Source organism: Erinaceus europaeus, chromosome 5 (assembly GCF_950295315.1).
Source record: "Erinaceus europaeus chromosome 5, mEriEur2.1, whole genome shotgun sequence".
NCBI lineage: Eukaryota > Metazoa > Chordata > Mammalia > Eulipotyphla > Erinaceidae > Erinaceus > Erinaceus europaeus.
In genome coordinates this window covers 87,176,037-87,199,428 of record NC_080166.1, presented here as the reverse complement: position 1 = coordinate 87,199,428, position 23,392 = coordinate 87,176,037, and the positions used below count along the sequence as shown (strand labels likewise).

At 51.4% G+C, this 23,392-nt stretch overlaps 1 protein-coding gene across 22 annotated transcripts in view; it reads left to right on the top strand.

The window, feature by feature from the left end:
* The first annotated feature begins 3,179 nt into the window (after nucleotides 1-3,179).
* Nucleotides 3,180-23,392, top strand: part of CACNA1C (calcium voltage-gated channel subunit alpha1 C) — a 506,000-nt gene continuing 485,787 nt past the window's right edge. For 15 of the 22 annotated variants that reach the window (XM_060191487.1, XM_060191480.1, XM_060191491.1 and 12 more), the window contains exon 1: nucleotides 3,182-3,830. In XM_060191487.1, coding sequence (XP_060047470.1) covers nucleotides 3,803-3,830 — 28 coding nt within the window. In that variant the 5' untranslated portion in view covers nucleotides 3,182-3,802. Of the gene's footprint in view, nucleotides 3,831-23,392 lie in introns of all 22 variants that reach the window. The other 7 variants (XM_060191476.1, XM_060191473.1, XM_060191472.1 and 4 more) reach the window with 2 other exon arrangements.

The following is a 23,392-nucleotide window of genomic DNA, read 5'->3' as shown; positions in this document are numbered from 1 at the left end:
GATAAACATGCCCTGGTATGAGCATGTGTCTGGAGGCCAGGCTCCACTTGTGGCTGATCCTGGACAGGTAACTGGAGTTTCCATACCTGTCAGCTTTCACATCTATCAGCAGGGATCATAAGGACAACTGTACTCACTTTAAAGGATCCAAGCAGCATCAAGTGAGAACTCCTTGTAAACATACAGAGCTGTTATTCTTATTCCTTATTCTCATAGTCGAGAATTCAAGGGAGTCACCAACCCCTGTTAATGCCCCTGGGAACAGTTGCCAGGTCTGCAGCTGCAGGTCTATAAGGTATCCTACAGATAAAGGTAGCACTCAGTTGTGTGTCCTTTCTCCTTTGCCTCTCCAGTAGATAGAACATTGAGTGTGAATCTACAAGAATGGTGAAAAAGAAGTCAGATTTCTTTTGTCCTGTAAGCAGCAAACTCAGACAGCTGCTGACAGCTGGATTAAAAGGGCTGAGGAATCTGACCCCCTCCTCCCAAGATGGCAAGTGCATTGGAACCTGGAGGCCCAGACTGTGTGCCAGGGCTGAGCTGGGGCAGTGAGGTGTCAGCAGGGGGGTAGAAGGAGGCTTTCTGGTGCAGAGAACTCTAGATGAAGCCTTCTCAGGTTCTCCATCCATTCCTTCACTCTCCTGTGGATCCATCCACATTAAATAGTGTTTATGTCTTAGTGATGATACACGAGTGACTAAAAGAGGTCTGAGGTTCTTGGCCTCTTGGGCTTTACACTTTAGTGGAAAACAGACAGAATCAACAATACCACTAAGGAAATACAGACTATATGCTGTGTTAGAGAGAGATAAATGGGGGAGGTAGATAAGATAGCATAATGGTTCTGCAAAGAGGCTCTTATGCCAAAGACTCCTGAATCCCAGGTTCAGTCCCCTGCACCACCATAAGCTAAAGCTGAGCAGGGGTCCAGTTAAAAAAAATCAAGAAAAATAGAGAGGGATTAATACCTTGTGCAGAGTAGAGAAAGGGGGTGGTTAGGAGAGTTGGGCAGGAAATATTGAATGAACTTTATTTTAGTAGGAAAGAGAGACAAAGACAGAGAGAGAGGGAAAGAGAGACCACAGTACCAAAGTTTCCTTTGTCTCTGTTCCTGGATATATATATATTTAAAATCTTTATTTACTGGATAGAGACAGTCAAATTGAGAGGGAAAGGGGAGAGACTGACAGCCTGCTTCAACACTCACAAAGCTTTCCCTCTGCCAGTGAGGACTGTAGGCTTGAACCTGGGCCCTTGTGCACTGTTACATGTGTGCTCAACCAGGTGTGCCACCACCTGCCCCCGTTTCTGGGTTTTGTACATGGCCAAGCCAGCTGAGATGTGAACCAAGTCTTGGAGGGAGGCAGACATTTCCCCCGAGATGAGTTTTCTAGCAGGAAGTTACCTAGAACACAGGGCTCCAGGTGGGTGAGGGTTATTCCTGGAAGACTTGGAGGACAGCAAAGCTGCCAGTACAGTCTGAAGAATTTGGGAGGGCAACAGATAACACCTGAAGTTTTATGAAGCAAAAAGCAACAAGCAAGCAAGCAAGCAAGCAAGCAAATAACAACAACAGCAACACCTTTAGAAGCCTCTGGGGGATTCCAAGCAGAACCCTTATCTGGGATAGCTCCCATAGTGTATAATTCATACAAGGAGGGGTGGACGAAGGCAGAGCCAAGAGTTGAGCCACCTGCAGAGACCCAGTAACTTAGCCCTGGGGGCTGAGGGAGAGGAGGAACTGAGACGGTCACACTGGATTTATGAGATGGTGAAGCCGACAAGAGTCAAAGGGTCAAGAATGTTGATCACACTATGTGCAAGGACTTGGCTTCAAGCCCCCAGCCCCCACCTGCAGGGTTGTGGTGTGTGGGGGTGGGGTGGGGTGGGGAGGAAGCTTCACAAGTAGTGAAACAGGGCTTCAGGTGTCTCCTGTTCTCCCTTTCAATTTCTTTGTTTCTGTAAAAAAAACTATCTGTAATTTTATTAAATTATATTATTTATTCATTACTGGATAGAGACAGATAAATTGACAAAGGAGAGGGAAATAGAGAAGGAGAGACAGAGAGACACCCGCAGCCCTGCAAGTGGGGACCAGGGGCTTGAACCCGGGTCCTCGCACACTGTAACATGTCAGCTCAACCAGGTATGCCATCGTCTGCCCCCTAAACTATCTCTGTTTCTGTCTCTATATCTCTGTCTGTGTCATTTCTGATTCCATCAACTGAGACAGGGAAGACAAGGCACATGAGAGAGGGAGAGAGCGATTTGCACAGAAAACACAGGAACCTGTATTTGGATGGATCACTTCTGAGGCTTGTCTCAGAGAACAGTGTGTGTGTGTGTGTGTGGGGGGGGGGTGGGGTGGTGTCAGAGATGCAGATGTGATGCAGACAGGTTCTGACAACTGCTCACCTGCACCCTATGGTCTTCAGACCTGGGGCTGAGCACAGAGGGCAGGTGAGGCCTTCTGGGGCAAGAAGGCAAAGGTGGTCTGCAGAGTCCTGAGCTTCCCAGCGAGGTCGGGCCTGCAGGGGGTGCCCTGCAACTGGCAGAGGCGCCCAGTAGGGAAGGAGGGAAAGAGAGGAGGGAAGGCTCCTGGGAGGGTGGGCGGCTGGGCGGAGTCCCCTAGTGCAGAGGTCACTGGAGTGGGCGGGACCCCGCGGGCTTTGCACGTGCCGCCCCCCACTCCCAGACAGCGCCCCCGCCAAGCTCCCCCCACCCCCTCCCCGCAGTCTCCCACGGGGGTCGCAGGCTGTGATGAAACAGGGCGGGGCGTCCTCCTCCTCGCACCCTTGTAGGCACCAGGGGCGCGCGGGGGGGGGGGGGGCAAGCCGGGGCGGGGTGGGGCTCAGCATAAAGCCCCCAGGCGTGTTCCGGCCTTGGGGGGCTGCTAGGCCCTGTCCCCCCACTTTAGCGGCTGGAGGGATGTAGAGTCGGTGAGGGGGAGGCGGCCCACGTGGCTCCAGGAGCGCGCCCCGCGCCCCACATCCCACATCTGGAAGCGCTCAGCCAGGCTCAGGGCGGGGTGTGGGGGGGTGGCGCCCAGCGGGGTGTCGACCCCTGGGGGTTCGGCGCCCATCCCGGTGTCACCCTCTGGGGGCGCGGGGGGCGGCGCCCAGCCCGGTGTCGCCCCCTGGGGCGCTGGGGGCGGCGCCCAGCCCGGTGTCACCCTCTGGGGGCGAGGGGGGCGGCACCCAGCCGGGTGTCCTCCTCTGGGGGGCGGGGGGCGGTGCTCAGTCCGGTGTCGCCCCCTAGCTTCCTCTGCAGATACTGCGCCCCTCCAGATCGGCGCGGCGCGGCCCGGAGCGCCGCCTCCTCTTCCTGAGAGCTGCTGGCCGCCGTGCTGGCGGGGTGCTCGGGCGGGCGCCTAGGGAAATACATCGAGTCTCGGGAAGGGACGGCGGGGGGACGCGGGGACCCGCCGAGCCGCGCAGCCCCACTGCCTGCGCACACACCCTCCCGCGCCCCGTCCTGGGGTGCCAGGCTTGCCGATTGTGATTATTATTTTTATTTTTAATTTCAAGTATCATTATTTTTCGCAAACGGGGTAGCCGCCGGAGGTCCGGGGTTCTGGCTGGCGGGGCCCGGATGTGCCGAGGATGCTTGGCCAGCCTGCTGGAGGCGGCGGCGGGCAGGGGCGGCCGGCGCTCGGTGCCATGATGGGCATCAGGTAAGCGGCGGCAGCAGCAGGCGGCCGGGAGACGCCGCAGCCCGAGGCCCCGAGGCCGAGCCGCCCCCCGCCCGCGCTTTGTGGACGCCGCGCCCAACACCGCTCAGCCCCCGGCTGGGAGCCACGAGGATGCACCTCCCGGAGGAGAACCACCAAGGTGAGGCTGCCTCCGACGGTGCCCGCGGGCGACGGGGCTGGGGGTCCGGGGCTGGGGCTGCAGGCTGGGGGGCCCAGGGCTGGGGGGGATCTAGGGCTGGGGCTGTGGGCTAGGGGGCCCAGGGCCGGGGAGGGGTCTAGGGCTGGGGCTGCGGGCTGGGGGCCCATGGCTGTGGCTGCGGGGCTTTGGAGTCCAGGGCTGGGTGGTCTACGGCTGGGGGTCCAGGGTTGTGGGCTGCGGGGCTGGGGCTCTAGTGCTGGGGAGTCCATTGCTTGGCTTGCTGTGCTGGGGGCTGAGGGCTGGGGGCTGTTGTGTTGGTGGCTTTGGGTTCCCAGGTCTGTGGCATGGGTCTGGGAGCTGTGTAGTGTGGATCTGGGGGTTGCGAGGTCTGTGTCTGGCGGTGCGGACCTGGGGGCTGCTGGGTTCCATGGCTGGGTTTGCGGGGTTGGGGGCTTCGCGTTAAGGGTTGGAAGCTGCAGGTCTGGGGGCTGTGGGGGACTCAGGACTGGGGCTGCGGTACTGGGGTCTTCGGGTTGAGGGCTGGAGCCTGCGGGTCTGGGGGCTGTAGGTTCCCAGGGTTGGGCCTGCGGGCCTGGGGGCTGCGGGGTCTGTTTCTGGGGGCTGCCAGGCGGGGGTGCTGCGGGGCTGGGGGCCTCGGGCTCCGAGACCCGCCAGGCGGCCCAGAGGAGCGGAAAATCCCCGCCCTGCCTCCTTGGCACCGGGGTCCTCCGAGCAAGTGTTTCTGATGAAATTTAGGCGAGGGGGAAAAGTTCCCCAAGTGCCGGCCGCGGCCTCACTCGCTCACGAGGGCGGGGGCACCGCGTGCGGTCCTGGCCGCACCCCGCCCCTGTCCCCCCCTCTCAGTTCCCCCTACTCAGCTCCTGGACCCAGCGGGTTCCCGAGCTGGGGGACGCCCGCAACGCGCCCTCGCCCCCGCCCCCACAGGCCTTCCCAGAGCGCCCTCCTCGCCGCACCGCCTCCCACCGGTTACTGCCGCCTGGACCCCGGGTGCGCCCACGTCCCGCGCGCTCCCGCAAGCTGGCATGGATCTGCGGGTGCCGGCGAGCTAGAAGCCCGGCGCCCTGAGGCTTTGCCGTATTTATTCTTCCGATTTTAATATTTTGAGGGGCATCCTCCAGGGGGGCCGCGAGCTCACGCGGCTGCAGTGTCTGATGTCTCTCCTGCACCCCCAGGCCGGGCCTTCCTTTCAGGGGCCATCAGCTCGCTGCCATCCAGGGGGAAGGTTGCCAAGTAGCTCTCTACTTCCTGAGATCTTTTTCCCTCCCTTCTTCCCCATGAAGAACTGGGGCCTCTGCTTTGAGATGCACTGTGGCCAGCAGCGCCCCTCCCAACCCACTTCTTTTCTCCATTTTTCTTCTTTTCTTCTTTTTTCTGTCTTCTTGGGTGTACTAGAGGCTCTTTCTCTACTGTCACCCATCTTTTCCATTTCTTTCCCCTTCCTCCCATATTTGTTAGGCATGGGGCCCTGTCCCTTCCTGCTCTTCCAGGAATCCCTGTATGAAGGGGGGGGGAGGGTCTGTGGGTCTCTTCTTGGGAACCTCATCCCACCTTTTTGTTTCTGTCGACACCATTTGGGGACAGAGCTGTCTGTCACCCCCTTTGGGATACAGGCTACCTGGCTAACTCCCTCTGGTCTCCCCCTCCCGTCCCAAGACTGATCTGGGGGAAGGGGGACACCCCTCCTCTGCTTTCTGGCTGGTGCAGTGTCAGGCTTTGGACCTCTTCTAGAAGAATTCTGCTAAATGTTCTGGGTTCTGGGACTGAGCTGGGACTTTGGGGTCACAAGGCCAGCTTCTGTCCCCAGACTTCCCTGTTCCTGGCCCCAGCAGGCTGTCCTGTCCCCCTCCTGTCCCCTTACTATCTTGTCCAGGCCGTGGATGGATTATGGAGGGAACAAAAGACACAAAAAGATGAGATGAGACTCTTGAGTACAGGGGGGGGGCTGGATTCCACTCCTGCAGGTTCTCACCTCAGTCTGAGCAATTCAGTAGGATTATTCTTGACTAGTCAGAAGCCTGTGGATCACAGTGATTATTCATGCAATGACAGTCTTAGAGTCTCTGGGGTTGCCTCTGGGTCCAGGAGAGACCCCTTCTTAGCCCACACCTTGCCTTTTGACCCCCCTTGTGCCCTCTTCCTGCAACCCCTATCCCCATGCAGGGAGCAGGCCTTAGAAGTAGGAGCACAGAACCTGGAGAGAGGTGAAGGGAAAGGAAGAACCAAGGCCCAGAGCTCTGTCTTTCCTACAACATGCCAACAAACACTATGGCAACCTGGATTCCATCCCCCCTTTCTCTCCCTCTCTCCCTCTCTCTCTGGAAACTGCAGTGGTTATATAATTCACAGGAGCAGTTTTACCTTCATTTCTGGATGTGGTTGGCAGGTGACAGACCCCTGTCCCCCTCTCTCCTTGCCTCTTCCTTGGGGCTTCTTCCTTGGAGGCTACTGCCCAGGTTGGGGGAAGAGGGCAGAGCAGGAGGGGGAAGGGAAGGGGAAAAGGCAGCAGAGATGGAGCAGGGTAGATCTGGAAGGGTGTGAACATTTTCAAGGAAGACAGTGATGGGTGCTGTGGCTCCATCACCAGGGGAGTGATGAGACATGATTGGGGTGGGGTGAAGGGGTTCGACTTTGGGGAGACAGAATGAAGGGAGGCTAGATGGTGACCTTAGGTCAGTCACAGTGGAAGGACTGACACAGGAAGAAGTAGGGAAGCCAAAAGTTGCTGATGGCTGGTCTGTATCCTGGACTTGAAGACAGCGTGTGCCACGGCTAATTTGCCGCCATCTAGGTGGGGTGCCTGGGACCCGTGTGGACTCTCTAAAACGGTCTGGCCCTGGACCCTGGCCATCTGGCCTAGGAATGGCCGGAGGGGATCTTCTCTCACCTCAGGGCCTTATCTGCCCTGGTCCCAGGCCAGCCGCCCACTCTCCCGGGCTGATTTTTTGCAGCGTGGGCTCCAGCTCACAGATGAGTTCCTTAATAGTCAACTATTTAACTAACACAATGCCAGAATGTCCCTCATCTGCTGGGGGTGGGACAAAGTGGGGGAACACGTGAGTTCTGGGAGGGGGCGCTGCATATTTGCTTTTCTCTTTCTTTCTCTCTTGCCTCCAGGCTTATTGCTGAGGCTCAGTGCCTAAACTAAGAACCCACTGCTCCTGTATATTTTTTTAAAGATTTTTTTTAATCGGACAGAGAAATTGAGCGAGGAGGGTGAGATAGAGAGGTAGAGAGACAGAGAGACACCTGCAGCCCTGCTTCACTGCCTGTGAAGTGATCCCCCTGCAGGTGGGGAGCCTGAAGCTTGAACTGGAATCTTTGAACAGATCCTTGCTCTATGAACTATGTACGTTTAACCAGGTGCGCCACAACTCACACCTCCCCCTCTCCCAATTCACCTTTTCTTAGAGACCACAGTGGAATAGCAGCCAATCAAGTAATAATACTACTGCTCCGGACCATCAACCCAAGAGCCGCCTGTGCCTTGGCCAGTGCAGGTTCGAGAAAGCACTGTGCACAAGTTGTTTCCCTCTGGAAACTTGGGGTGGGGTGGGTAAGGGGACGGCAGGGGGGCTGTTGAGGTTCCATGTGTGCGCAGCATTGCTCAAATCTTTGCTGCTAAGTCAGAAAACTGTGCAATAGACTCAGCTACTCACTCTTCCTGTGGGGAAGGTGCAAACATCATGCAAGCTTGCGCACACACAGACACCCGCCGAATAAGGAGAAACTATTTTAAATTGATGGCCCAAGAGCGGAATGCACTCTGGGAAGCTGGTGCACTGCAGATGGGAACACTGGTTAGCAGTCTTGGGCCTGGAGACCTGTCGACATAGCTCTGTGTGTGTGGAGAGTGGAGCACTGATCTCTGCAGCTGGGCCAGACCCGGGCCCATCTGTCAAGAGTTTTGGTAGTCACTGAGAAAGCTTCACCTATCTCTCTTTGAAACAGAAAGCTACCCTGGAGCTGGGTGCCTAAGGGTCCAGGAAGCTCCTTGATTGGGGCTTGTGAAGCCCTTCTTTCTTTTCTTTTTTCTTTTTCTTTTTTCAATTATCTTTATTTATTGGATAGAGACAACCAGAAATCGAGAGGGAAGGGAGCGCGATAGGGAGAGAGACAGAGAGACACCTGCAGCCCTGCTTCACCACTTGCAAAGCTTGCCCATCTCCCGGTGGGGACCAGGGGCTCAAACCCCGGTCCCTGCATATTGTTAGATGTGCGCTCAAGCAAGTGTGCCTCCACCAGGCCCAAGCCTTCTTGACCAAATGCCCCATTGCATGTTTTTGAGACCGGAGGTGGATGTGGTTCCTGCCTCTCCCAGTAGGTGGCGCTCCAGGGCTTAGGAGTCAGAAGAGGGGTTCTGGGTGGGCAAAGACAGACCTGGAAGGCTCTACCATTCACCCATGTGTCCTGGAACCCCACCTCCCCAGAGCCCTGCCACATGAGGGAAAGATAGAATCTTTCCTGCCAAGATAGGATCCACCTGCCAACGCCCATGTCCCTCAGAGAAGCAATTACAGAGAATGGCCTAAGTGTTTCCTGCCCATGCCTTGCTCGCTGCCCTCTAGACTGTGTGTGCCCCTGTGTCACCACCACACAGAGGCGTGGAGACAGGTAGTAGAGTCACACTTCAGGGTGGGACTGGGGGTCTCGAGGTCCCCAGTGACTTCTCTGGCTTTCTGTAGTGAAACATCAGTCTGGATGTCCTCCTGCCCAGTTCCCTTCCACTCTGACCTTGGACTGGCTTGTAGCAGAGACTTCTCCTGCAGAAAGAGAGAGAGAGAGAGAGAGAGAGAGAGAGAGGGAGAGAGAGAGATTGTGATTGAGAGAGCCTTGGGTGATAAATGCGACTTGGCTATGCGTCCATGCAGTGGGAGCCGGGCTTGAACCTGGGTCTCACACACTGCATAACAACGCACTATCCAAGTGAGATCTTCTTGTTCTGACATCCCCTAGATGTTGTTTCTTTTTTTCCAACCCTGATTTGCTATGGATAACCCAGGACCCAGAGGGGCCAGGCCTTCCCCCAACTCAGCGGGCCTTGAGGTGACCTAGAATCGCTGCACTGTAAGTCCCAGCCTGTGAAATCCTGAAGCTTGTCAGCTCCCAGACCAGCAGGCAGAACCCTGGCTTTCCTCAGGAAGCAGAGAAGACAACGGGGTGCACTTCACAGCTGATTTCTGTTTATGAGCCTGGCTGGTCCCTGCTGGGGAATGGCAGTGAAGCTCTGGAGACCCGGGTTAGGAAGTCACTGAGATCTGTTCTCATTTTTCAGGGATGTTTACAACTCCCAGTGTTCTGCTTTTCTGTCCCTTTCTTCACTTGGCTTTCATATCCATGGAGAGGCCTTTGAGGTTTCAGAAACCCTTGCCCCCACCCGCGTTAAGAGGAGGTGAGCCCCTTCTTCTGGGCCCGTCGTTCTCTACCCAGTGCCACCTCTGTGCCGTGTGGTCTTGGAGGTCAGCCAGCCTCATTCCAGCCCTTCTTCCTAGCCAGGACTTGGCGCTCAGTGCTCCACTGGCAGACTCAGGCCTCAGTTTTACTTTCCAGGGTGGGTCAAAGAAGGTAGAAAGAGGGGCCAGGTGGTGATGCACCTGGTTAAGTGCTCACACTACAGTTCACAAGGACCCAAGTTCAAGCCCCTGGTCCCCACCTGCAGGAGGAAAATTTCACAAGTGGTGAAGCAGAGCTGCAGGGGTCTCTGTCTTTCTCCCTCTCTATCTCCCTCTCCCCTGTCAATTTCTCTCAGTCTCTATCCAATAATAAATAAACTAAAAACAAAAAAAGAAGGAAGAGAGAGATTGAGAGATCATATAGGAAATACCTGGAGGTTCACCAAGACAAAGGCTTGAGCTAGACAGACTGACCTGATGGTTTCTGGAGTCTGTCCTCTTGGTTGCCCTGGTGAAGACTGTAGTGGGGAACAGAAGGCTGATACACAAAATGGGCTTGGAAAAGTCACTGTGAAAACTGTCAGATGCTACTTAGTGGCATAGGTGCTAAATGTACTTAAAATGAAGCAGTACTTGGAGCCAAGACTGTCATCATCATCATTATTATTATTGTCATTATTATTATTATCATTTATTTTGTCTCCAGGGTTACTGCTGGGGTTCAGTGCCGGCACTAAAAATCCACTGCTCCCGGCCACCATTTTAGTCCATTTTCTTTTTCCTTTCTATATTTTTATTTGACAGGATGGAGAGAAATTGAGGAGTGAGGGAAGACAGAGAGGAAGAGAGAAAGACCTGCTTCACTGCTCATGAAGTGTCCTCCCTGCAGGTGGGGGGTCAGGGCTTGAACCTGGGTCCTTGAGCACGGTGAGATGTGCACTTAGCTAGGTGTGCCACTGCCTGGCCCCAAGGCTGTCATTATTAAAATCATTCAGTGGACATATGTTGGCTTGGATTCCAAGGTCAGTTACTTTGTGAATTGACAAGAAGGGCGAGGGTCCCTGGGGTGGGGGAGGGGCACAGAAGACTTTTCAGTGCTGTTTTGCCTCTGTTCATCTCAGAAAATGCAGCAACAGGAAAACTTCTGTGAGTGTCTGAAGCTAAAACCCAGATGTTTGGGGCTGGGTGGTGACTCACTTGGTAGAGTGCACATGTTATCACGCACAAGGATCCAATTCAAGCCCCCTGGTCCTCACTTGCAGGGGAGGGAAGCTTCATAAGTGGTGGGGTTGTGCTGCAGGTGTCTCTACTCTCTGGGTCTCCTTCTGCCTCTCTCTATTATCCAAATAAGTAAATAAATAAGTTTTAAAAAGGGAGCAAACAAGCCAGATACTGTGGTCAAGGTCTCCTGTGGATCTTGGTTGCCAGGGAGGATGGGTGTGTGCTGTGGACCAAGTTTTTATTTTTTATTAGTGATTTAATGCTTAACAAGATTGCAAGATAACAGGGGTCCAATTCCACACAGTTCCCACCACCAGAGTTTCCTGTCCCAGCCCCTCCATTGGAAGCTTCCCTATTCTTTATCTCTCTGGGAGTATGGACCTAAATTCCTTATGGGGAGCAGAAGGTGGGAGTTCTGGCTTCTGGAATTACTTCTTTGCTGGACATGGGTGTTGACAGGTTGATCCACACCCCCAGCCTGTTTTTATCTTTCCCTAGTGGGACAGGGGTCTGGGAAGGTGGGGTTCCAGGACACATTGGTGAGGTTGTCTGCCCAGGGAAGTCAGGCTGGCATCATGGTTGCATCTGCAACTTGGAAAGTGGTAAAATATAAAGCAGGACAAATTGTTCAATAAACAGGAACCCAAAGGTAGGAATACATTAGATGGAACTAGGGGTCTTTGTGTGAGGAGAAGCTAGGAGGTCTATTTTAGGTATGTTCCAAGTGGCTCATGACTTTAATCATTTTTACCTGAGCCTGATAGCTAATATGCAGGTGGACTAAAAGTATTGTTTGGGAAGATGGTGTCAGAACTGAGAATAGGACTAAAGAGTTGGATCAAGGCAGAGAGTAGCTCCCAAACATGAAGAAAGTACATAAATACCATTAACTGCCCCCTGATCTGACCCAGGGCCCATGTCTATTCACATTTAGCCCAGAAGCCTGTGTGACCTCTGAGTCCCTGTCAGTCTGAGCTCACAGTCCATGGTCTCAGCTGGGAACACTCTAGGCTGCACTCATTTCAGGACCTGTCTTCCTCGAGAGGCAGAGTTGGCTGACCAGCCTCCCTTCAGAGAGTGGGGCAGTCCCTGCCATTGCTGCTGTGCAGTGAGGGCAAGTGGACCAAGTTTAATTGTGGACTCATACATGTGGTGATCTGGCAGTCTTTCTTGCTATTCTCTCAAACTGTTCAAAATGCCCCGAGGCAGCTGCTCAAGGCAGGAATTGGACTAAAGTGGAAATTGAACTTCTCAGGTTTCTGGAAGAGGAGGGGGGTGGGGAGAGGAGGAAAAGGGGGCTGAGGACTGTGGACTGATTGTTAGCACTTCAGGGCTGGGCTGAGCCATGGAGAGGATGGAAGAAGAGGCAGCTGACTAAGGGTGTCTGTTGGGGAGTTGAGGGGCAAGGCTACAGCTCAGGTTGTGGAACTGCATCTGACTGGGCTGAGGACCTTTCAAGAGGCAGAGGCTACTTGGGTGTCAGTCAGTTTGAAGATGGGCCTGTATTTCCCCAGGGGCCAAGGTATGTTAGAGTCCAGGCATAATCTGGCTTCACAGAGCAAATGAGTGAAAAAGAAAGTTTACCAGGGGCTGGGTGGTGGTGGGCCCCATTAAGCGCACATAGTACAAAGTACAGGTCCTGCGTAAGGACCCGGGTTTGAGTTCCCCTCCCCATCTGCAGGGGGGTTGCTTCACAAGCGGTGAAGCAGGTCTGTGGGTGTCTCTTTGTCCTTCTCCCTCTATCTCCCCTCCTTTCTCAATTTCTTTCTGTCCCGTCCAATAAAAAAAAAAAAAGGCTGGCAGGAGCAGTGGATTTGTAGTGCTGACACCAAACTTCAACAATAACTCTGGAGGCAAAAAAAAGGGGAAAGCTCATCTCCTGGTTAGAAGCCATCCCCCATCCCTTCTCCTCCCCAAGGCACTGAATCCTGCTGCCCACAGCACTTTCTGATGGTCTTTTTATTCCATCTCTCTCTCTCTCTCTCTCTCTCTGTTCCTAGAAGGGCTGGCCAGACAGATAGAAGTGATTGTGATGTCTTCTTTGACCACTGAACTTGCTAGAAACAGAGCATTTCATGGGTAAAAGAAACCTTGGGGAGAAAGTCTGTTTCCACTTGAGAAGACAGGAATTTCCAGAGTCCAGCAGGCCGGCAGGGCTGTGAAAACAGGGTCTTCAGCTTTTCCCCCCTGTTTGCCTGCTGTCTCCACACCACCTGTTTTTCTACTATCTCCTGGCTGTGTTAACTGAGTCCAGGAGAGAGCAGTGCTACATGTTCTTGGTCAACATGTTTTGCTCAACAACCTGGGTTCATCTTTGTACTGCCCTCAAATCATTTCTCAAGTGCTCACTAGATTTGGAGACTATGTGGTGGTGGTGGGGGGGAGAAGGGAGGAAGATGTGAGGGTTACCTGTCTCTGGAGAGGGTCAGAAAAGATGTTTTAAGGCTGCAGGGTTCACACATGTCCACAGGACTCTCAACTACTATTTTTGTGTGCAAAGGAATTTACTTCTTGGCTTCTTCTTCTTCTTCTTCTTCTCCTCCTCCTCCTCCTCCTCCTCCTCCTCCTCCTCCTCCTCCTCCTCCTCCTCCTCCTCTTTCTTCTTTTTCTTTGCTTAGTCCTGTCAGCCCAGGCTGGCTTCAGTTCTGAGAGACAGGCCATGCTAGAACTTTGCTCAGTGAGCTCTTAGGACTCTCAGTGGTCTGTCTTGCTGTTGCCCTGGGCGCAGAGATGTGGATTAACCTCCGGGGAGAAGCCCAGGATTACCCTGAGTTTAGGGCTAGAGAGGGCTGCAGGCCACCACAGACCCTGTTTGAATGAGAAGAATAAACCCTTTTCCTGGCTGCTAGGCCAGGGCTGCTATGCTGGGACCTTCTATATCTTCCTGGAGACAGACAAGGTATGGTGGGGGTTGTCTCAGCACATGGAAGGGATTCACTCAGGCCCTTCCTCTGACATCCACCCATCCCAGAAGAGCCAAGTCCGATTTCATGTCTCACTTGGAGATGGAGCCATGAGCCAGACTTGTGCTTGAGGACATGGCCTTTGAGATCCCGGGAGGGCCACCACCATTTCAGAACACAGTGTTGTGATAATTTCATGAAATATTCAAGCTGCCAATTTGCCAACAGGGGTTTAATGTACTCGGCTACACTCAGAGTTCCCCCACTTGAACCCAACTAAGAGGCAAATAAAAGAATCTCGCCTCCTGTCCTTTCAAGGGCTGGGCCAACATTCAGAAGTAAATGAATGTTCTTCCCATTCTGCCTGTGGGCAGAGATGCTGCCTGGATTACCCAATTAAGCCCGATTTACTCTCTAATCATTGTATCATGTTAAATCATATATATTCCCAAATAAATCCATGTTAGGCTAAGTCATTTCCAAGAGTTTAATTGGCAGAAGTTAAAAAAACAAAGTATGTCTCCAGCTAGAATAATGGCTTGGGTCACAGTCTTCTACTTGATTTATTTCTCTCTGATTTTTGATGGAATCAGGTTTCCTTTCTTTTTCTCTCCTCTCCCTCTTTCTCTCTTTCTTGTCTTGTCTGTAAAATACATATAAGAACCCTTAATCAGTTAAACTTACAAATGAGAGTTTATAAGTATTCATTATTTCTTTCATTGTTAGTAATGCATTGTGTGTGCGTGCATGTGCGTGTGTGTGTGCGTGTGCACAAAGAAAGTATTAAAATAAAGAAAAAAAACTACAGGAAACAAATACAAGAAAATGGGGTGGGAGTTGGGCGGTAGCGCAGCAGGCTAAGCGCAGGTGGCACAAAGTGCAAGGACCCGCCTAAGGATCCAGGTTCCAGCCACCGGCTCCCTACCTGCAGGGGAGTCACTTTACAGGCGGTGAAGCAGGTCTGCAGGTGTCTATTTTTCTCCCTCCCTTTCTTCTCCTCCTCTCTCCATTTCTCTCTGTCCTAACAACAACGACATCAATAACAACAACAATAATAACTACAACAATAAAACAAGGGCGACAAAAGCAAATAAATAAATATTAAAAAATTAAAAAAAAGAAAATGAGGTGTGTGGGGGAGTGTTCGGGTCCTGGAACATGATGGCAGAGAAAGATCTAGGTGGGGAATTATAGTGTTATGTGGAAAACTGAGAAATAGAACAAATGTACCAACTACTATATTTTACTGTGGGCTGTAAATCATTAACTCCCCCAATAGAGGGGGAAAAATACAAGAAAATGTAACAAAATAGGAAGTCACAAACACATGCATCAGAGAAATATAGTCATGAAAAAAGTTCCATTTCAAATCAGCAGAAAAAAACCTATTTTAGGGGCTGGGCGGTGGCCTACCAGGTTGAGCACACATGTTATAGTGCACAAGGACCAGGTTCGAGCCCCGATCCCCACCTGCAGGGGGAAAAGCTTTGCAAGCAAAGAATCAGGGCTGCAGGTGTCTCTTTGTCTCTCTCCCTCTCTATCTCCCTTTCCCCCCTCTCGATTTCTGGTTGTCTCTATCCAATAAGTAAAGATAATGATAACATTTTTTAAATGCTTAAAATGATGGTAATAATAACTTTTATTTCACTGGTCCTGAGACATGTGGTAGTGATGTGGAAGTGCCAAGTGGACTTGGAGTTGTGCTGTGTTCTCACTAAATCCAAGGCGGTCGAGGCTTTGCTGGCACAGTGTTTAAATATTAGGAAAGTAGTCAAGCCCCATAGGCAACTGGGAATCCCTGTGGCTACTCAAGTCTGCTTGCCCAAGACCCCAGGGCAGGTCCTCTCTGAGCGAGGAGACAAAGGAACCTTCCTGCACTGGTGACATCAGTGGTTCAACACAGCAACCCAGAAAACAGCCCGAATGCAGTGGAACTATGTAAGCTAACTGGTGGGTCCTTCAAAGCAACAATGCTAATGCTGCTTATCAAAATGAGAAAAATCGGTGGGGGAGAAAAAAAAAACAGTCAAAGAAAAAGTGCTATCAGATATTGTAGAGATAAAGAATACAGTGGCAAACAGGCAGGGGGTGTGAATCCACCTGCCAACACCCATATCCAGTGGAGAAGCAATTACAGAAGCCAGAACTCCCACCTGCTGCACCCCATAAAGAATCTGAGTCCATCCTCTTAGAGGGATAAAGAATAGGGAAGCTTCCAATGGAGGTGATGGGACACGGAACCCTGGTGGTGGGAACTGTGTGAAATTGTACCCCTGTGATCTTACAGTCAAGTTAATCACTATTAAGTCACTAATAAGTACAGGTCCTGGAAAAGGATGACAGAGGACCTAGTGGGGACTATATTGTTACGTGGAAAACTGAGAAATGTTATGTATGTAAAAACTACTGTATTTACTGTCTAATGTAAAACATTAATCCTCAACAGCGACCATACTCCTAATCTACGTAGGACTCAGGTGGTGACCAAGAACCAAGACTTGAATCAAGTCTTGAGTGCCCAGGGGTGAATTAGAGTCAGCCTGGGAGGTGCAGAGTGCTCCATTGCAAGCACCCTTCCAGCAGGGCTGTGCACTGAATCTGGACGAGCTGGGGGGTGTGGGCCTCCAGTGCTCGCCCGGGTGTGGAAGGGATCACGGGCTGTGTCTTGGTGTGTTGGCTCAGTTCTGAGCCGGAGCCCAGTGGAGCACTCATCAGGGATTTGTCCTCTGCGCCTGCTACTGTGGGAAGGTGGTGTCTAACCAGAGGTCCTCTGGCTGCTGCCTTGGTACTGTGCAGGGCAGCATAGTACCTGCCAGTGGCCTTTGTGGTAGTGTTACCCTCTGCTTCCTGGCCCCGACCCAGTGCTGGACGTGTCAGTTTGTAGGCTTCTGTCAAGGCCTCAGCCACCTCTGTGGTCCCAGAGCTTCTCCTAGAGATCTCCCTCTGACTGTGACTGGTTGCTACCCACTGGGATGTCTTTCCTGTCTGGATACCGGTCTGTCCATCTGTTTTTCTTTTTTTTAAAACTTTTTAAAAAATAATTATTTTATTTATTCCCTTTTGTTGTCCTTATTGTTTTATTGTTGTAGTTATTATTGATGTCATTGTTGTTGAATAGGACAGAGAGAAATGGAGAGAGGAGGGGAAGACAGAGAGGGGGAGAGAAAGATAGACACCTGCAGACCTGCTTCACCGCCTGTGAAGCGACTCCCCTGCAGGTGGGGAGCCGGGGGCTCAAACTGGGATCCTTACGCCAGTCCTTGCGCTTCGCGTCACCTGCGTTTAACCCGCTGCACTACAGCCCGACTACCCATCTGTCTGCTTTTCTTTCTTTTTTTCCTCCCTCCTCCTTCCTCCTTTCCTATCTCTCTTTTTCTTGTTCTCTCTCTTTACCTTTTCTCCTTTTTTTTTAATTGACTTGTTTTTATGCGAGAGAGATGGAGAGAGACCAGAGCCCTGTTCAACTCTGATTGGTGGTTGTGCTGGGGATTGAACCTGGGACCTCAGAGCTTCACAGTCTTCTGCATAACCACTGTGCTGCTTTCTCAACTTCTTTCTTTACCTCTCTGCCTCCATTTCTCCCTCCCCCTTCCCCTTCCTTCTTTCTCTCCTTCCTTCTTCCTTCCTTTCCTTCTTTTCCTCTTTCCTTTCCTTCTTGCTCCCTTCCTTCCTCTTTCTCTTACTCTTTCTTCCTTCTTTTCTCTCTCTTTATCCCTTTCTCTTTCTTCCCTTCCTTCCTTCCTTCCTTCCTTCCTTCCTTCCTTCCTTCCTTCCTTCCATCACCAGGGCTTCATGCCTGCTTCCTGAAGACTCCAGATAGAGGGATAGAGAAAGATAAGGCAATACTTTTCCACCCCTCAAGGACCTTTCCTTTGGTTTCTCTCTCTCTCTCTTTTTTTAAACATTTCCATTTATTTATTATTGGGTAGAGACAGTGAGAAATTGAGAGGGTAGGGAGAGATAGAGAGGGAGAGAGGGAGAGAGACACCTGCAGCTCTACTTTACCACTGGTGAAGCTTTCCCCCTGCAGGTGAGGACCAGGGTCTTGAACTTGGGTCCTTGTGTGCTGTCATGTGAGCACTTAACCAGGTGTGCCACTCCCTGGCCCCTTTTGGTTTCTCTAAACAAAATAGCCACCTGTTAAAAAATGTTCTGAGGGTCAGAAGTTAGCTCAGAATTAAAACATAAGACTCATAAAGAAATTAAAAATTTAAAAAATTAAAAAAAACCATAAAACTCATACTCTCCCTCTGTCCTTTTGTCCTGCTAGTTATCACTGTGGCTCGGTGACTACATGTGGAATCCAGTGCTCCCCAGCTGCCATTTTTTTCTTTCTTTCATTCTTATATATATATATATATATATATATATATATATATATATATATATATATACATGCATACATATACACACATGCACACACACACACATATATATATAATATCTGAATATCTTTTATGATAGAGATAGAAAGAGATGGGGGGTGGTGGTGGAGCACCTGGTTAAGCTCACTTAGTACTAAGTGCAAGACACAGGCAAGGATCCAGGTTGAAGCTCAAGGCTCCCCACCTGCAGGGGGGACACTTCACAAGCAGTGAGGCTGGTCTGCAGGTGTCTCTCTCTCCTTCTCAGTCTCCCCTTCCTCTGTCAACTTCTCTCTGTTCAATACAATAGAAAAGGAAAAAATTTGCAGCCAGGAGTGGCGGATTCATAGTGCTGGCACCAAACTCCACTGATAACCCTAGAGGAAGAGAGAGAGAGGGAGGGAGAGAGGTAGAGAGAGAGAGAGAGAGAGAGAGAGAGACATGCAGCACTGCTCCACCACTTGTGAAGCTTCTCCCTGAAGTTGGCGACTAGGAGCTGGAGCCCAGGTCCTCGTGGATGGGAACATGAGCAAGTCTTACTGGTTGTGCCTCTGTCATACCACTCATATTTGTCTTTCTTCCTTTCCTCCTTTCCTTCCTTCCTTCCTTCCTTCCTTCCTTCCTTCCTTCCTTCCTTCCCTCCTTCCCTCCCTCCCTCCCTCCCTCCCTCCCTCCCTTCCCTCCCTCCCTCCCTCCCTCCCTCCCTCCCTCCACCCCTCCATGGCCCTCTCAGCCAATTGTCAGCTGTCTCTCACATTACCATGAAATACAGCCCAGCCCTTTTTAGGGCTCTTGCAGAGAGATGTGTCACCACCACTAGTACCTCAGCTCTGCACGCCTCCCTCACTGCGACCAGACAGCCCTGTGTCCCTCTCCCTGTGCCTGGCCTCCAGACCCTGGTGTCCCGAGTTCACTGTCTGCCACTGTGGATTTTCATCCTTAGTGGACAGCAGTAGTCACTCTGCAACTGAGCAGTGTGATGTTAACAGCACATTTGATGCCTTTCAGAGCTCAGTATATAGGGCAGTGGCTCACTGGGTGTAAAGGAGACAGAAGCAGGTAGCGACCAAGTATCATTTATAGCTGTGATTAAACCCTTGCAGTGTTAGGAAGAGTGATTTTAAGGGCTGGGCAGACTGCACAGTAATTCTGCAAAAGACTTTCTGCCTGAGGCTCTGAGGTCTCAGGTTCAGTCCCCAGCACCACCATCAGCCAGAGCTGAGCAGGGCTCTAGGCTTTCTCTTTGTTTCTCTCTGTATCTCTATCTCGTTAAGATGAAATAAAATACGTATATTTTAAAAAGGGTGGGGGTAGGTAGCATAATGGCTATACAAAGGGATTCTCATGCTTGAGGCTGGACTGCTCACCTATGGGGCAAGTGCCTTGCCAGACGGCCCAGCTTTGAGCCCTGACACCACATGGGAGTGGCACAGAACTGGGGGAGGCTCCAGCGTTGTGGTCTGTTTCTTTCTCTCCCTCCACTTGTCCTCCGCTCCCTTTCTGAATGAGAAACCCAACACAAGAGCTGTGAAGTTGTGCACCTGCAAGACCTGGATGCCACAAAACAAAAAGTGCTGCCTCTCTCCTTCTCCCTCTCCCCCTTCCCCCCTCTCTCTTTCTCTCTGTATCTTACCAAAGCTGAGTCTGTAAGTCAGACCTCCTGGTGTTTGAATAAGATGCAAATCATGACCTTTAAAATCTTTTTATTGTGCTAAAAATATGTGGATGACAAGACTTGCCGTTTTGCTATTTTAACCACTGCTAAGTGTACACTTCAGTAACATTCATTGTTTTCACTACATCGTACAACCATTACTACTGTCTATTTTCACAACTTTTCCAGACTTCAAATAGAAACTGTGTTCACTAAGTGGTGACCTCCCCCCCCAATTCTCCCACTCCCCTGCCCCCCCCCCCCCCGTCTCCTGGTGATGTCTAATCTACTTCGTGTTTCTGCTAATTGTAGGGAGTTCACATAAGTGGGATAATAGAGTATTTGAATATTTATTTTTTTGCCTCCAGGGTTATCATTGGGGATTGGTGCTGGCACTGCGTTGCTCCTGGAGGTCATTTCTTTTTTTTCCCCATTTTATAGGATAGGACAGAGAGAAATTGAGAGGGAAGGGAAAGACAGAGAGGGGAAGAGAAAGACGCCTGCAGCCCTGCTTCACTACTTGTGAAATGTCTCCCCTGCAGGTGGGGGGGAGCTGGAGGCTCAAACTGGGATCCTTGTGCTTAGTACTATGTGTGCTTAACCCAGTGTGCTACTGCCTGGCACCCCACTTTTTTCCCTCCAGGGTTATTGCTGGGGCTCGGTGCCAGCACTATGAATCCACTGCTCCTGAAGTCTACTTTTTCCCTTTTGTTGGCGTTGTTGTTTATCATTGTTGTTGTTATTATTGTTATTGTTGCTGTCGATGTTGTTGGATAGGACAGAGAGAAATGGAGAGAGGACGGGAAGACAGAGAGGGGGAGAGAAAGATAGACACCTGCAGACCTGCTTCATTGCCTGTGAAGTGACTCCCCTGCAGGTGGGGAGCCAGGGACTTGAACCGGGATCCTTACGCCGGTCCTTGCACTTTGCTGCGCCATGTGTGCTTAACCCGCTGTGATACCGCTTTTTTAAATAGTAGCTAGTGAAAGACAGATAGACACACACACACACACACACACACACACACACACACACACACACACACACAGAGAGAGAGAGAGAGAGAGAGAGAGAGAGAATCAGCACAGCTCTGCTTACACTGGTTGGAAAGCTCCTTTTTTTAAATATTTATTTTATTTATTTATTCCCTTTTTTTGCCCTTGTTGTTTTATTGTTGTTGTTGGATAGGACAGAGAGAAATGGAGAGAGGGAGGGGAAGACAGAGAGGAGGAGAGAAAGATAGACACCTGCAGACCTGCTTCACCGCCTGTGAAGCGACTCCCCTGCAGGTGGGGACCCGGGGTTCGAACCGGGATCTTTATGCCTGTCCTTGTGCTTTGCGCCACCTGCGCTTAACCCACTGCGCTACAGCCCGACTCCCTGGAAAGCTCCTTTGCCTGGTTCTCCAGTGGGGCAGCCAGGGGCTCCAACCATGACCCCAGACACCAGGCGGCTGCCTGGTGAACTGTCCCTTGGCACTCTGTGACTGTCTTTCAGAGCCACTTACTTGTGTGAGTCCTGTTCATTCCCTGAGCTCTAAGGAGGCTCTGGGGTGTTCTCTGGGTTCCTACGGCCCGTCTCAGAACTCCGACTTGTATTGAGGGGTTTCCAAGCCTCCACCCTGCCTTTTCAGGAAAGGAGACCAATACCCAGCTCTCCGGTTCAGCCTTCACCTACAGTCAGGCAGCTGTTGGCTAAAAGAGTCAAGAATTCAATGCCCTGGGGCCGGGTGGTGGTGTCCCAGAGGTGAGAGCACCCATGTTACAATACACAAGGACTCAGGTTCAAGCCCCCACTCCCACTGCCTTCTTTTTTTACTTCCTCCCTTTCTCCCTCTCCCTCCCTCCCTCCCTCCCTCCCTTCTTCCCTCCCTCCCTCCCTTCCTTCCTTCCTTCCTTCCTTCCTTTCTCCCTTCTTTCCTTCCTTTTACTTTCCCATTTTCTTTGGTAGGACAGAGAGAAATTGAGACAGTAGAGGGATAGAGAAAGGGAGAGAGAAAGAGAGACATCTGCAGCCCCACTTCATCCTTCATAAAGTGTCCTCCTGCAGGTGGGGAGCCGGGGGCTCGAACCCAGATCTTTTGGAATGTCCTTACGCTTAGTACTATGTTTGCTTAACTGAGTGCACTACTTCCTGCCCTCCCCCCCTTTACTTTCTTTCTCTATCTCCCCCTGCCTTTTCAATTTTTCTCTGTCTTATCAAATAAAAAGAATGAGAAAAAGAATAAAAGACCACTGGGAGTGATGGATTTGCTATGCAAGCACTGAGTTAGTCTAGTGATGACCCTGGTGGCAAAAGAAGGAAGGAAGGAAGGAAGGGGAGGAAGGGAGGGAGGGAAGGAGGGAAGGAGGAAGGGAGAGAGAAACCCCTTGTCTGGACTCTTGGTTTGTGGAGTATGACATTACTCAGAGTTTCCTGCCCTGGCTCAGGTGCTGACCTCAGCTGAATCCCACACGCTTCCTAGAGCCCCTGCAGACTGCATTCATGGCTCGAGCCCTCTGACTGTTTGGCTATGCTGAGGCACAAGTGTGTGTGTGTGTGTGTGTGTGTGTGTGTGTGTGTGTGTGTGTGTGTGTGTTGGATTTGCAGTGTCCCACAAGCTAAGACAAGAACGTAGGCCGGTGGCCTACCTCACTCAGGTAGAGCACTGCTGTGTCATGTGTGTGAGCCGTGTTTGAGCCCACCTCCACAAAAGCTTTGGCGCTATGGTCTCTCTCTCCCTCTCTCTCCTTCCCTCTCTCTTTCTCTCTCTGACTTTATCAGTAAAGAAAGAGAGAGAGAGAGAGAAAGAGAGAGATGAAAATAGGTCAGATGTTTTGGAAAGCCAGAGTCACTGTGGAATCAAACTTTAGTCAATCAGTCTCTTTTTAAAACATTTTTATTTATTTATTATTGGATAGAAACAGAGAGAAACTGAGAGGGAAGCGGGAGATAAAGAGAGAGAGAGATAACCTGCAGCCCTTCTTCACCACTCTTTCAGCTTTCCCTCTGCAGGTGGGGACCAGGGGCTTGAACCTGGGTCCTTGTGCCCTGTAGTGTATGAACTTAACCAGGTGCACCACCCCCTGACCCCTAGTCAGTCAGTCTCCATCCTTCCAGCTCTTTCCGTCTCCTGGGCCACCCCAGTTTCCCCAGTTCCTGCTGGTAGGTGAGTCTTGGTCTCGTTCCAGAGCAGAATTTGTGCACATGGTGTCTCCATGGTCCAAGTCTTGGTCTCCGTGTCCAGCTGCTCCAACCCCTCAGGTATCTGAGCTCCACACCTGAGTGCTTGGGGTGCAGTGTCTTCAAGCAGTACTGAAAAGGCAGAGATTCCTACCTGCAGGCCAGCTGTCTGAAATACCCAGAGACAGGATGTACGTCTTTCCTGGACACACTGTTGTGAAGTGTCCCTGAAGGAGGAGTCTCCCAGGTCACTCATTGCAGTAGGCACAGGCAGCCACTCATAGAAGGTTATTGAGCCCCAGTGCTCTGTGGGACTTTTTTCCCCCCCTCCAGGGTTATTGCTGAGGCTCCATGCCTGTACTACAAATCCACTGCTTCTGGAGGCTATTTTTCCCCCATTTTTGTTGCCCTTGTTGTTATTGCTATTGTTGTTATTGTTGCTATTATTGTTGCTGTTGTTGGACAGGACAGAGAGAAATTGAGAGGGGAGGGGGAGATAGGAGAGAGAGAGAGAGAGAGAGAGAGAGAGAGAGAGACCTGCAGACCTGCTTCACTGCTTGTGAAGCTTCCCCCAAGCAGGTGGAGAGCTGGGGGCTTGAAACGGGATTCTTGTGAGGGTCCCTGTGCTTAGTGCTATGTGTACTTAACCCAGTGCGTCACCACCCGGCCCCTGCTACTCTTTTTTTTGAAAGGTACTATCTTTGCCTTTTGTGTTATACAGTTTTATCATGTTGAGCATGACATAGATAAAAATCTTGCTCAAGGCATGGTGGAATGCTTCAGGTTAAGGATTCATATTAGTTGCCACTGGAGAATTCTGTCAACTTCAATACTGCCTGTACTCAGC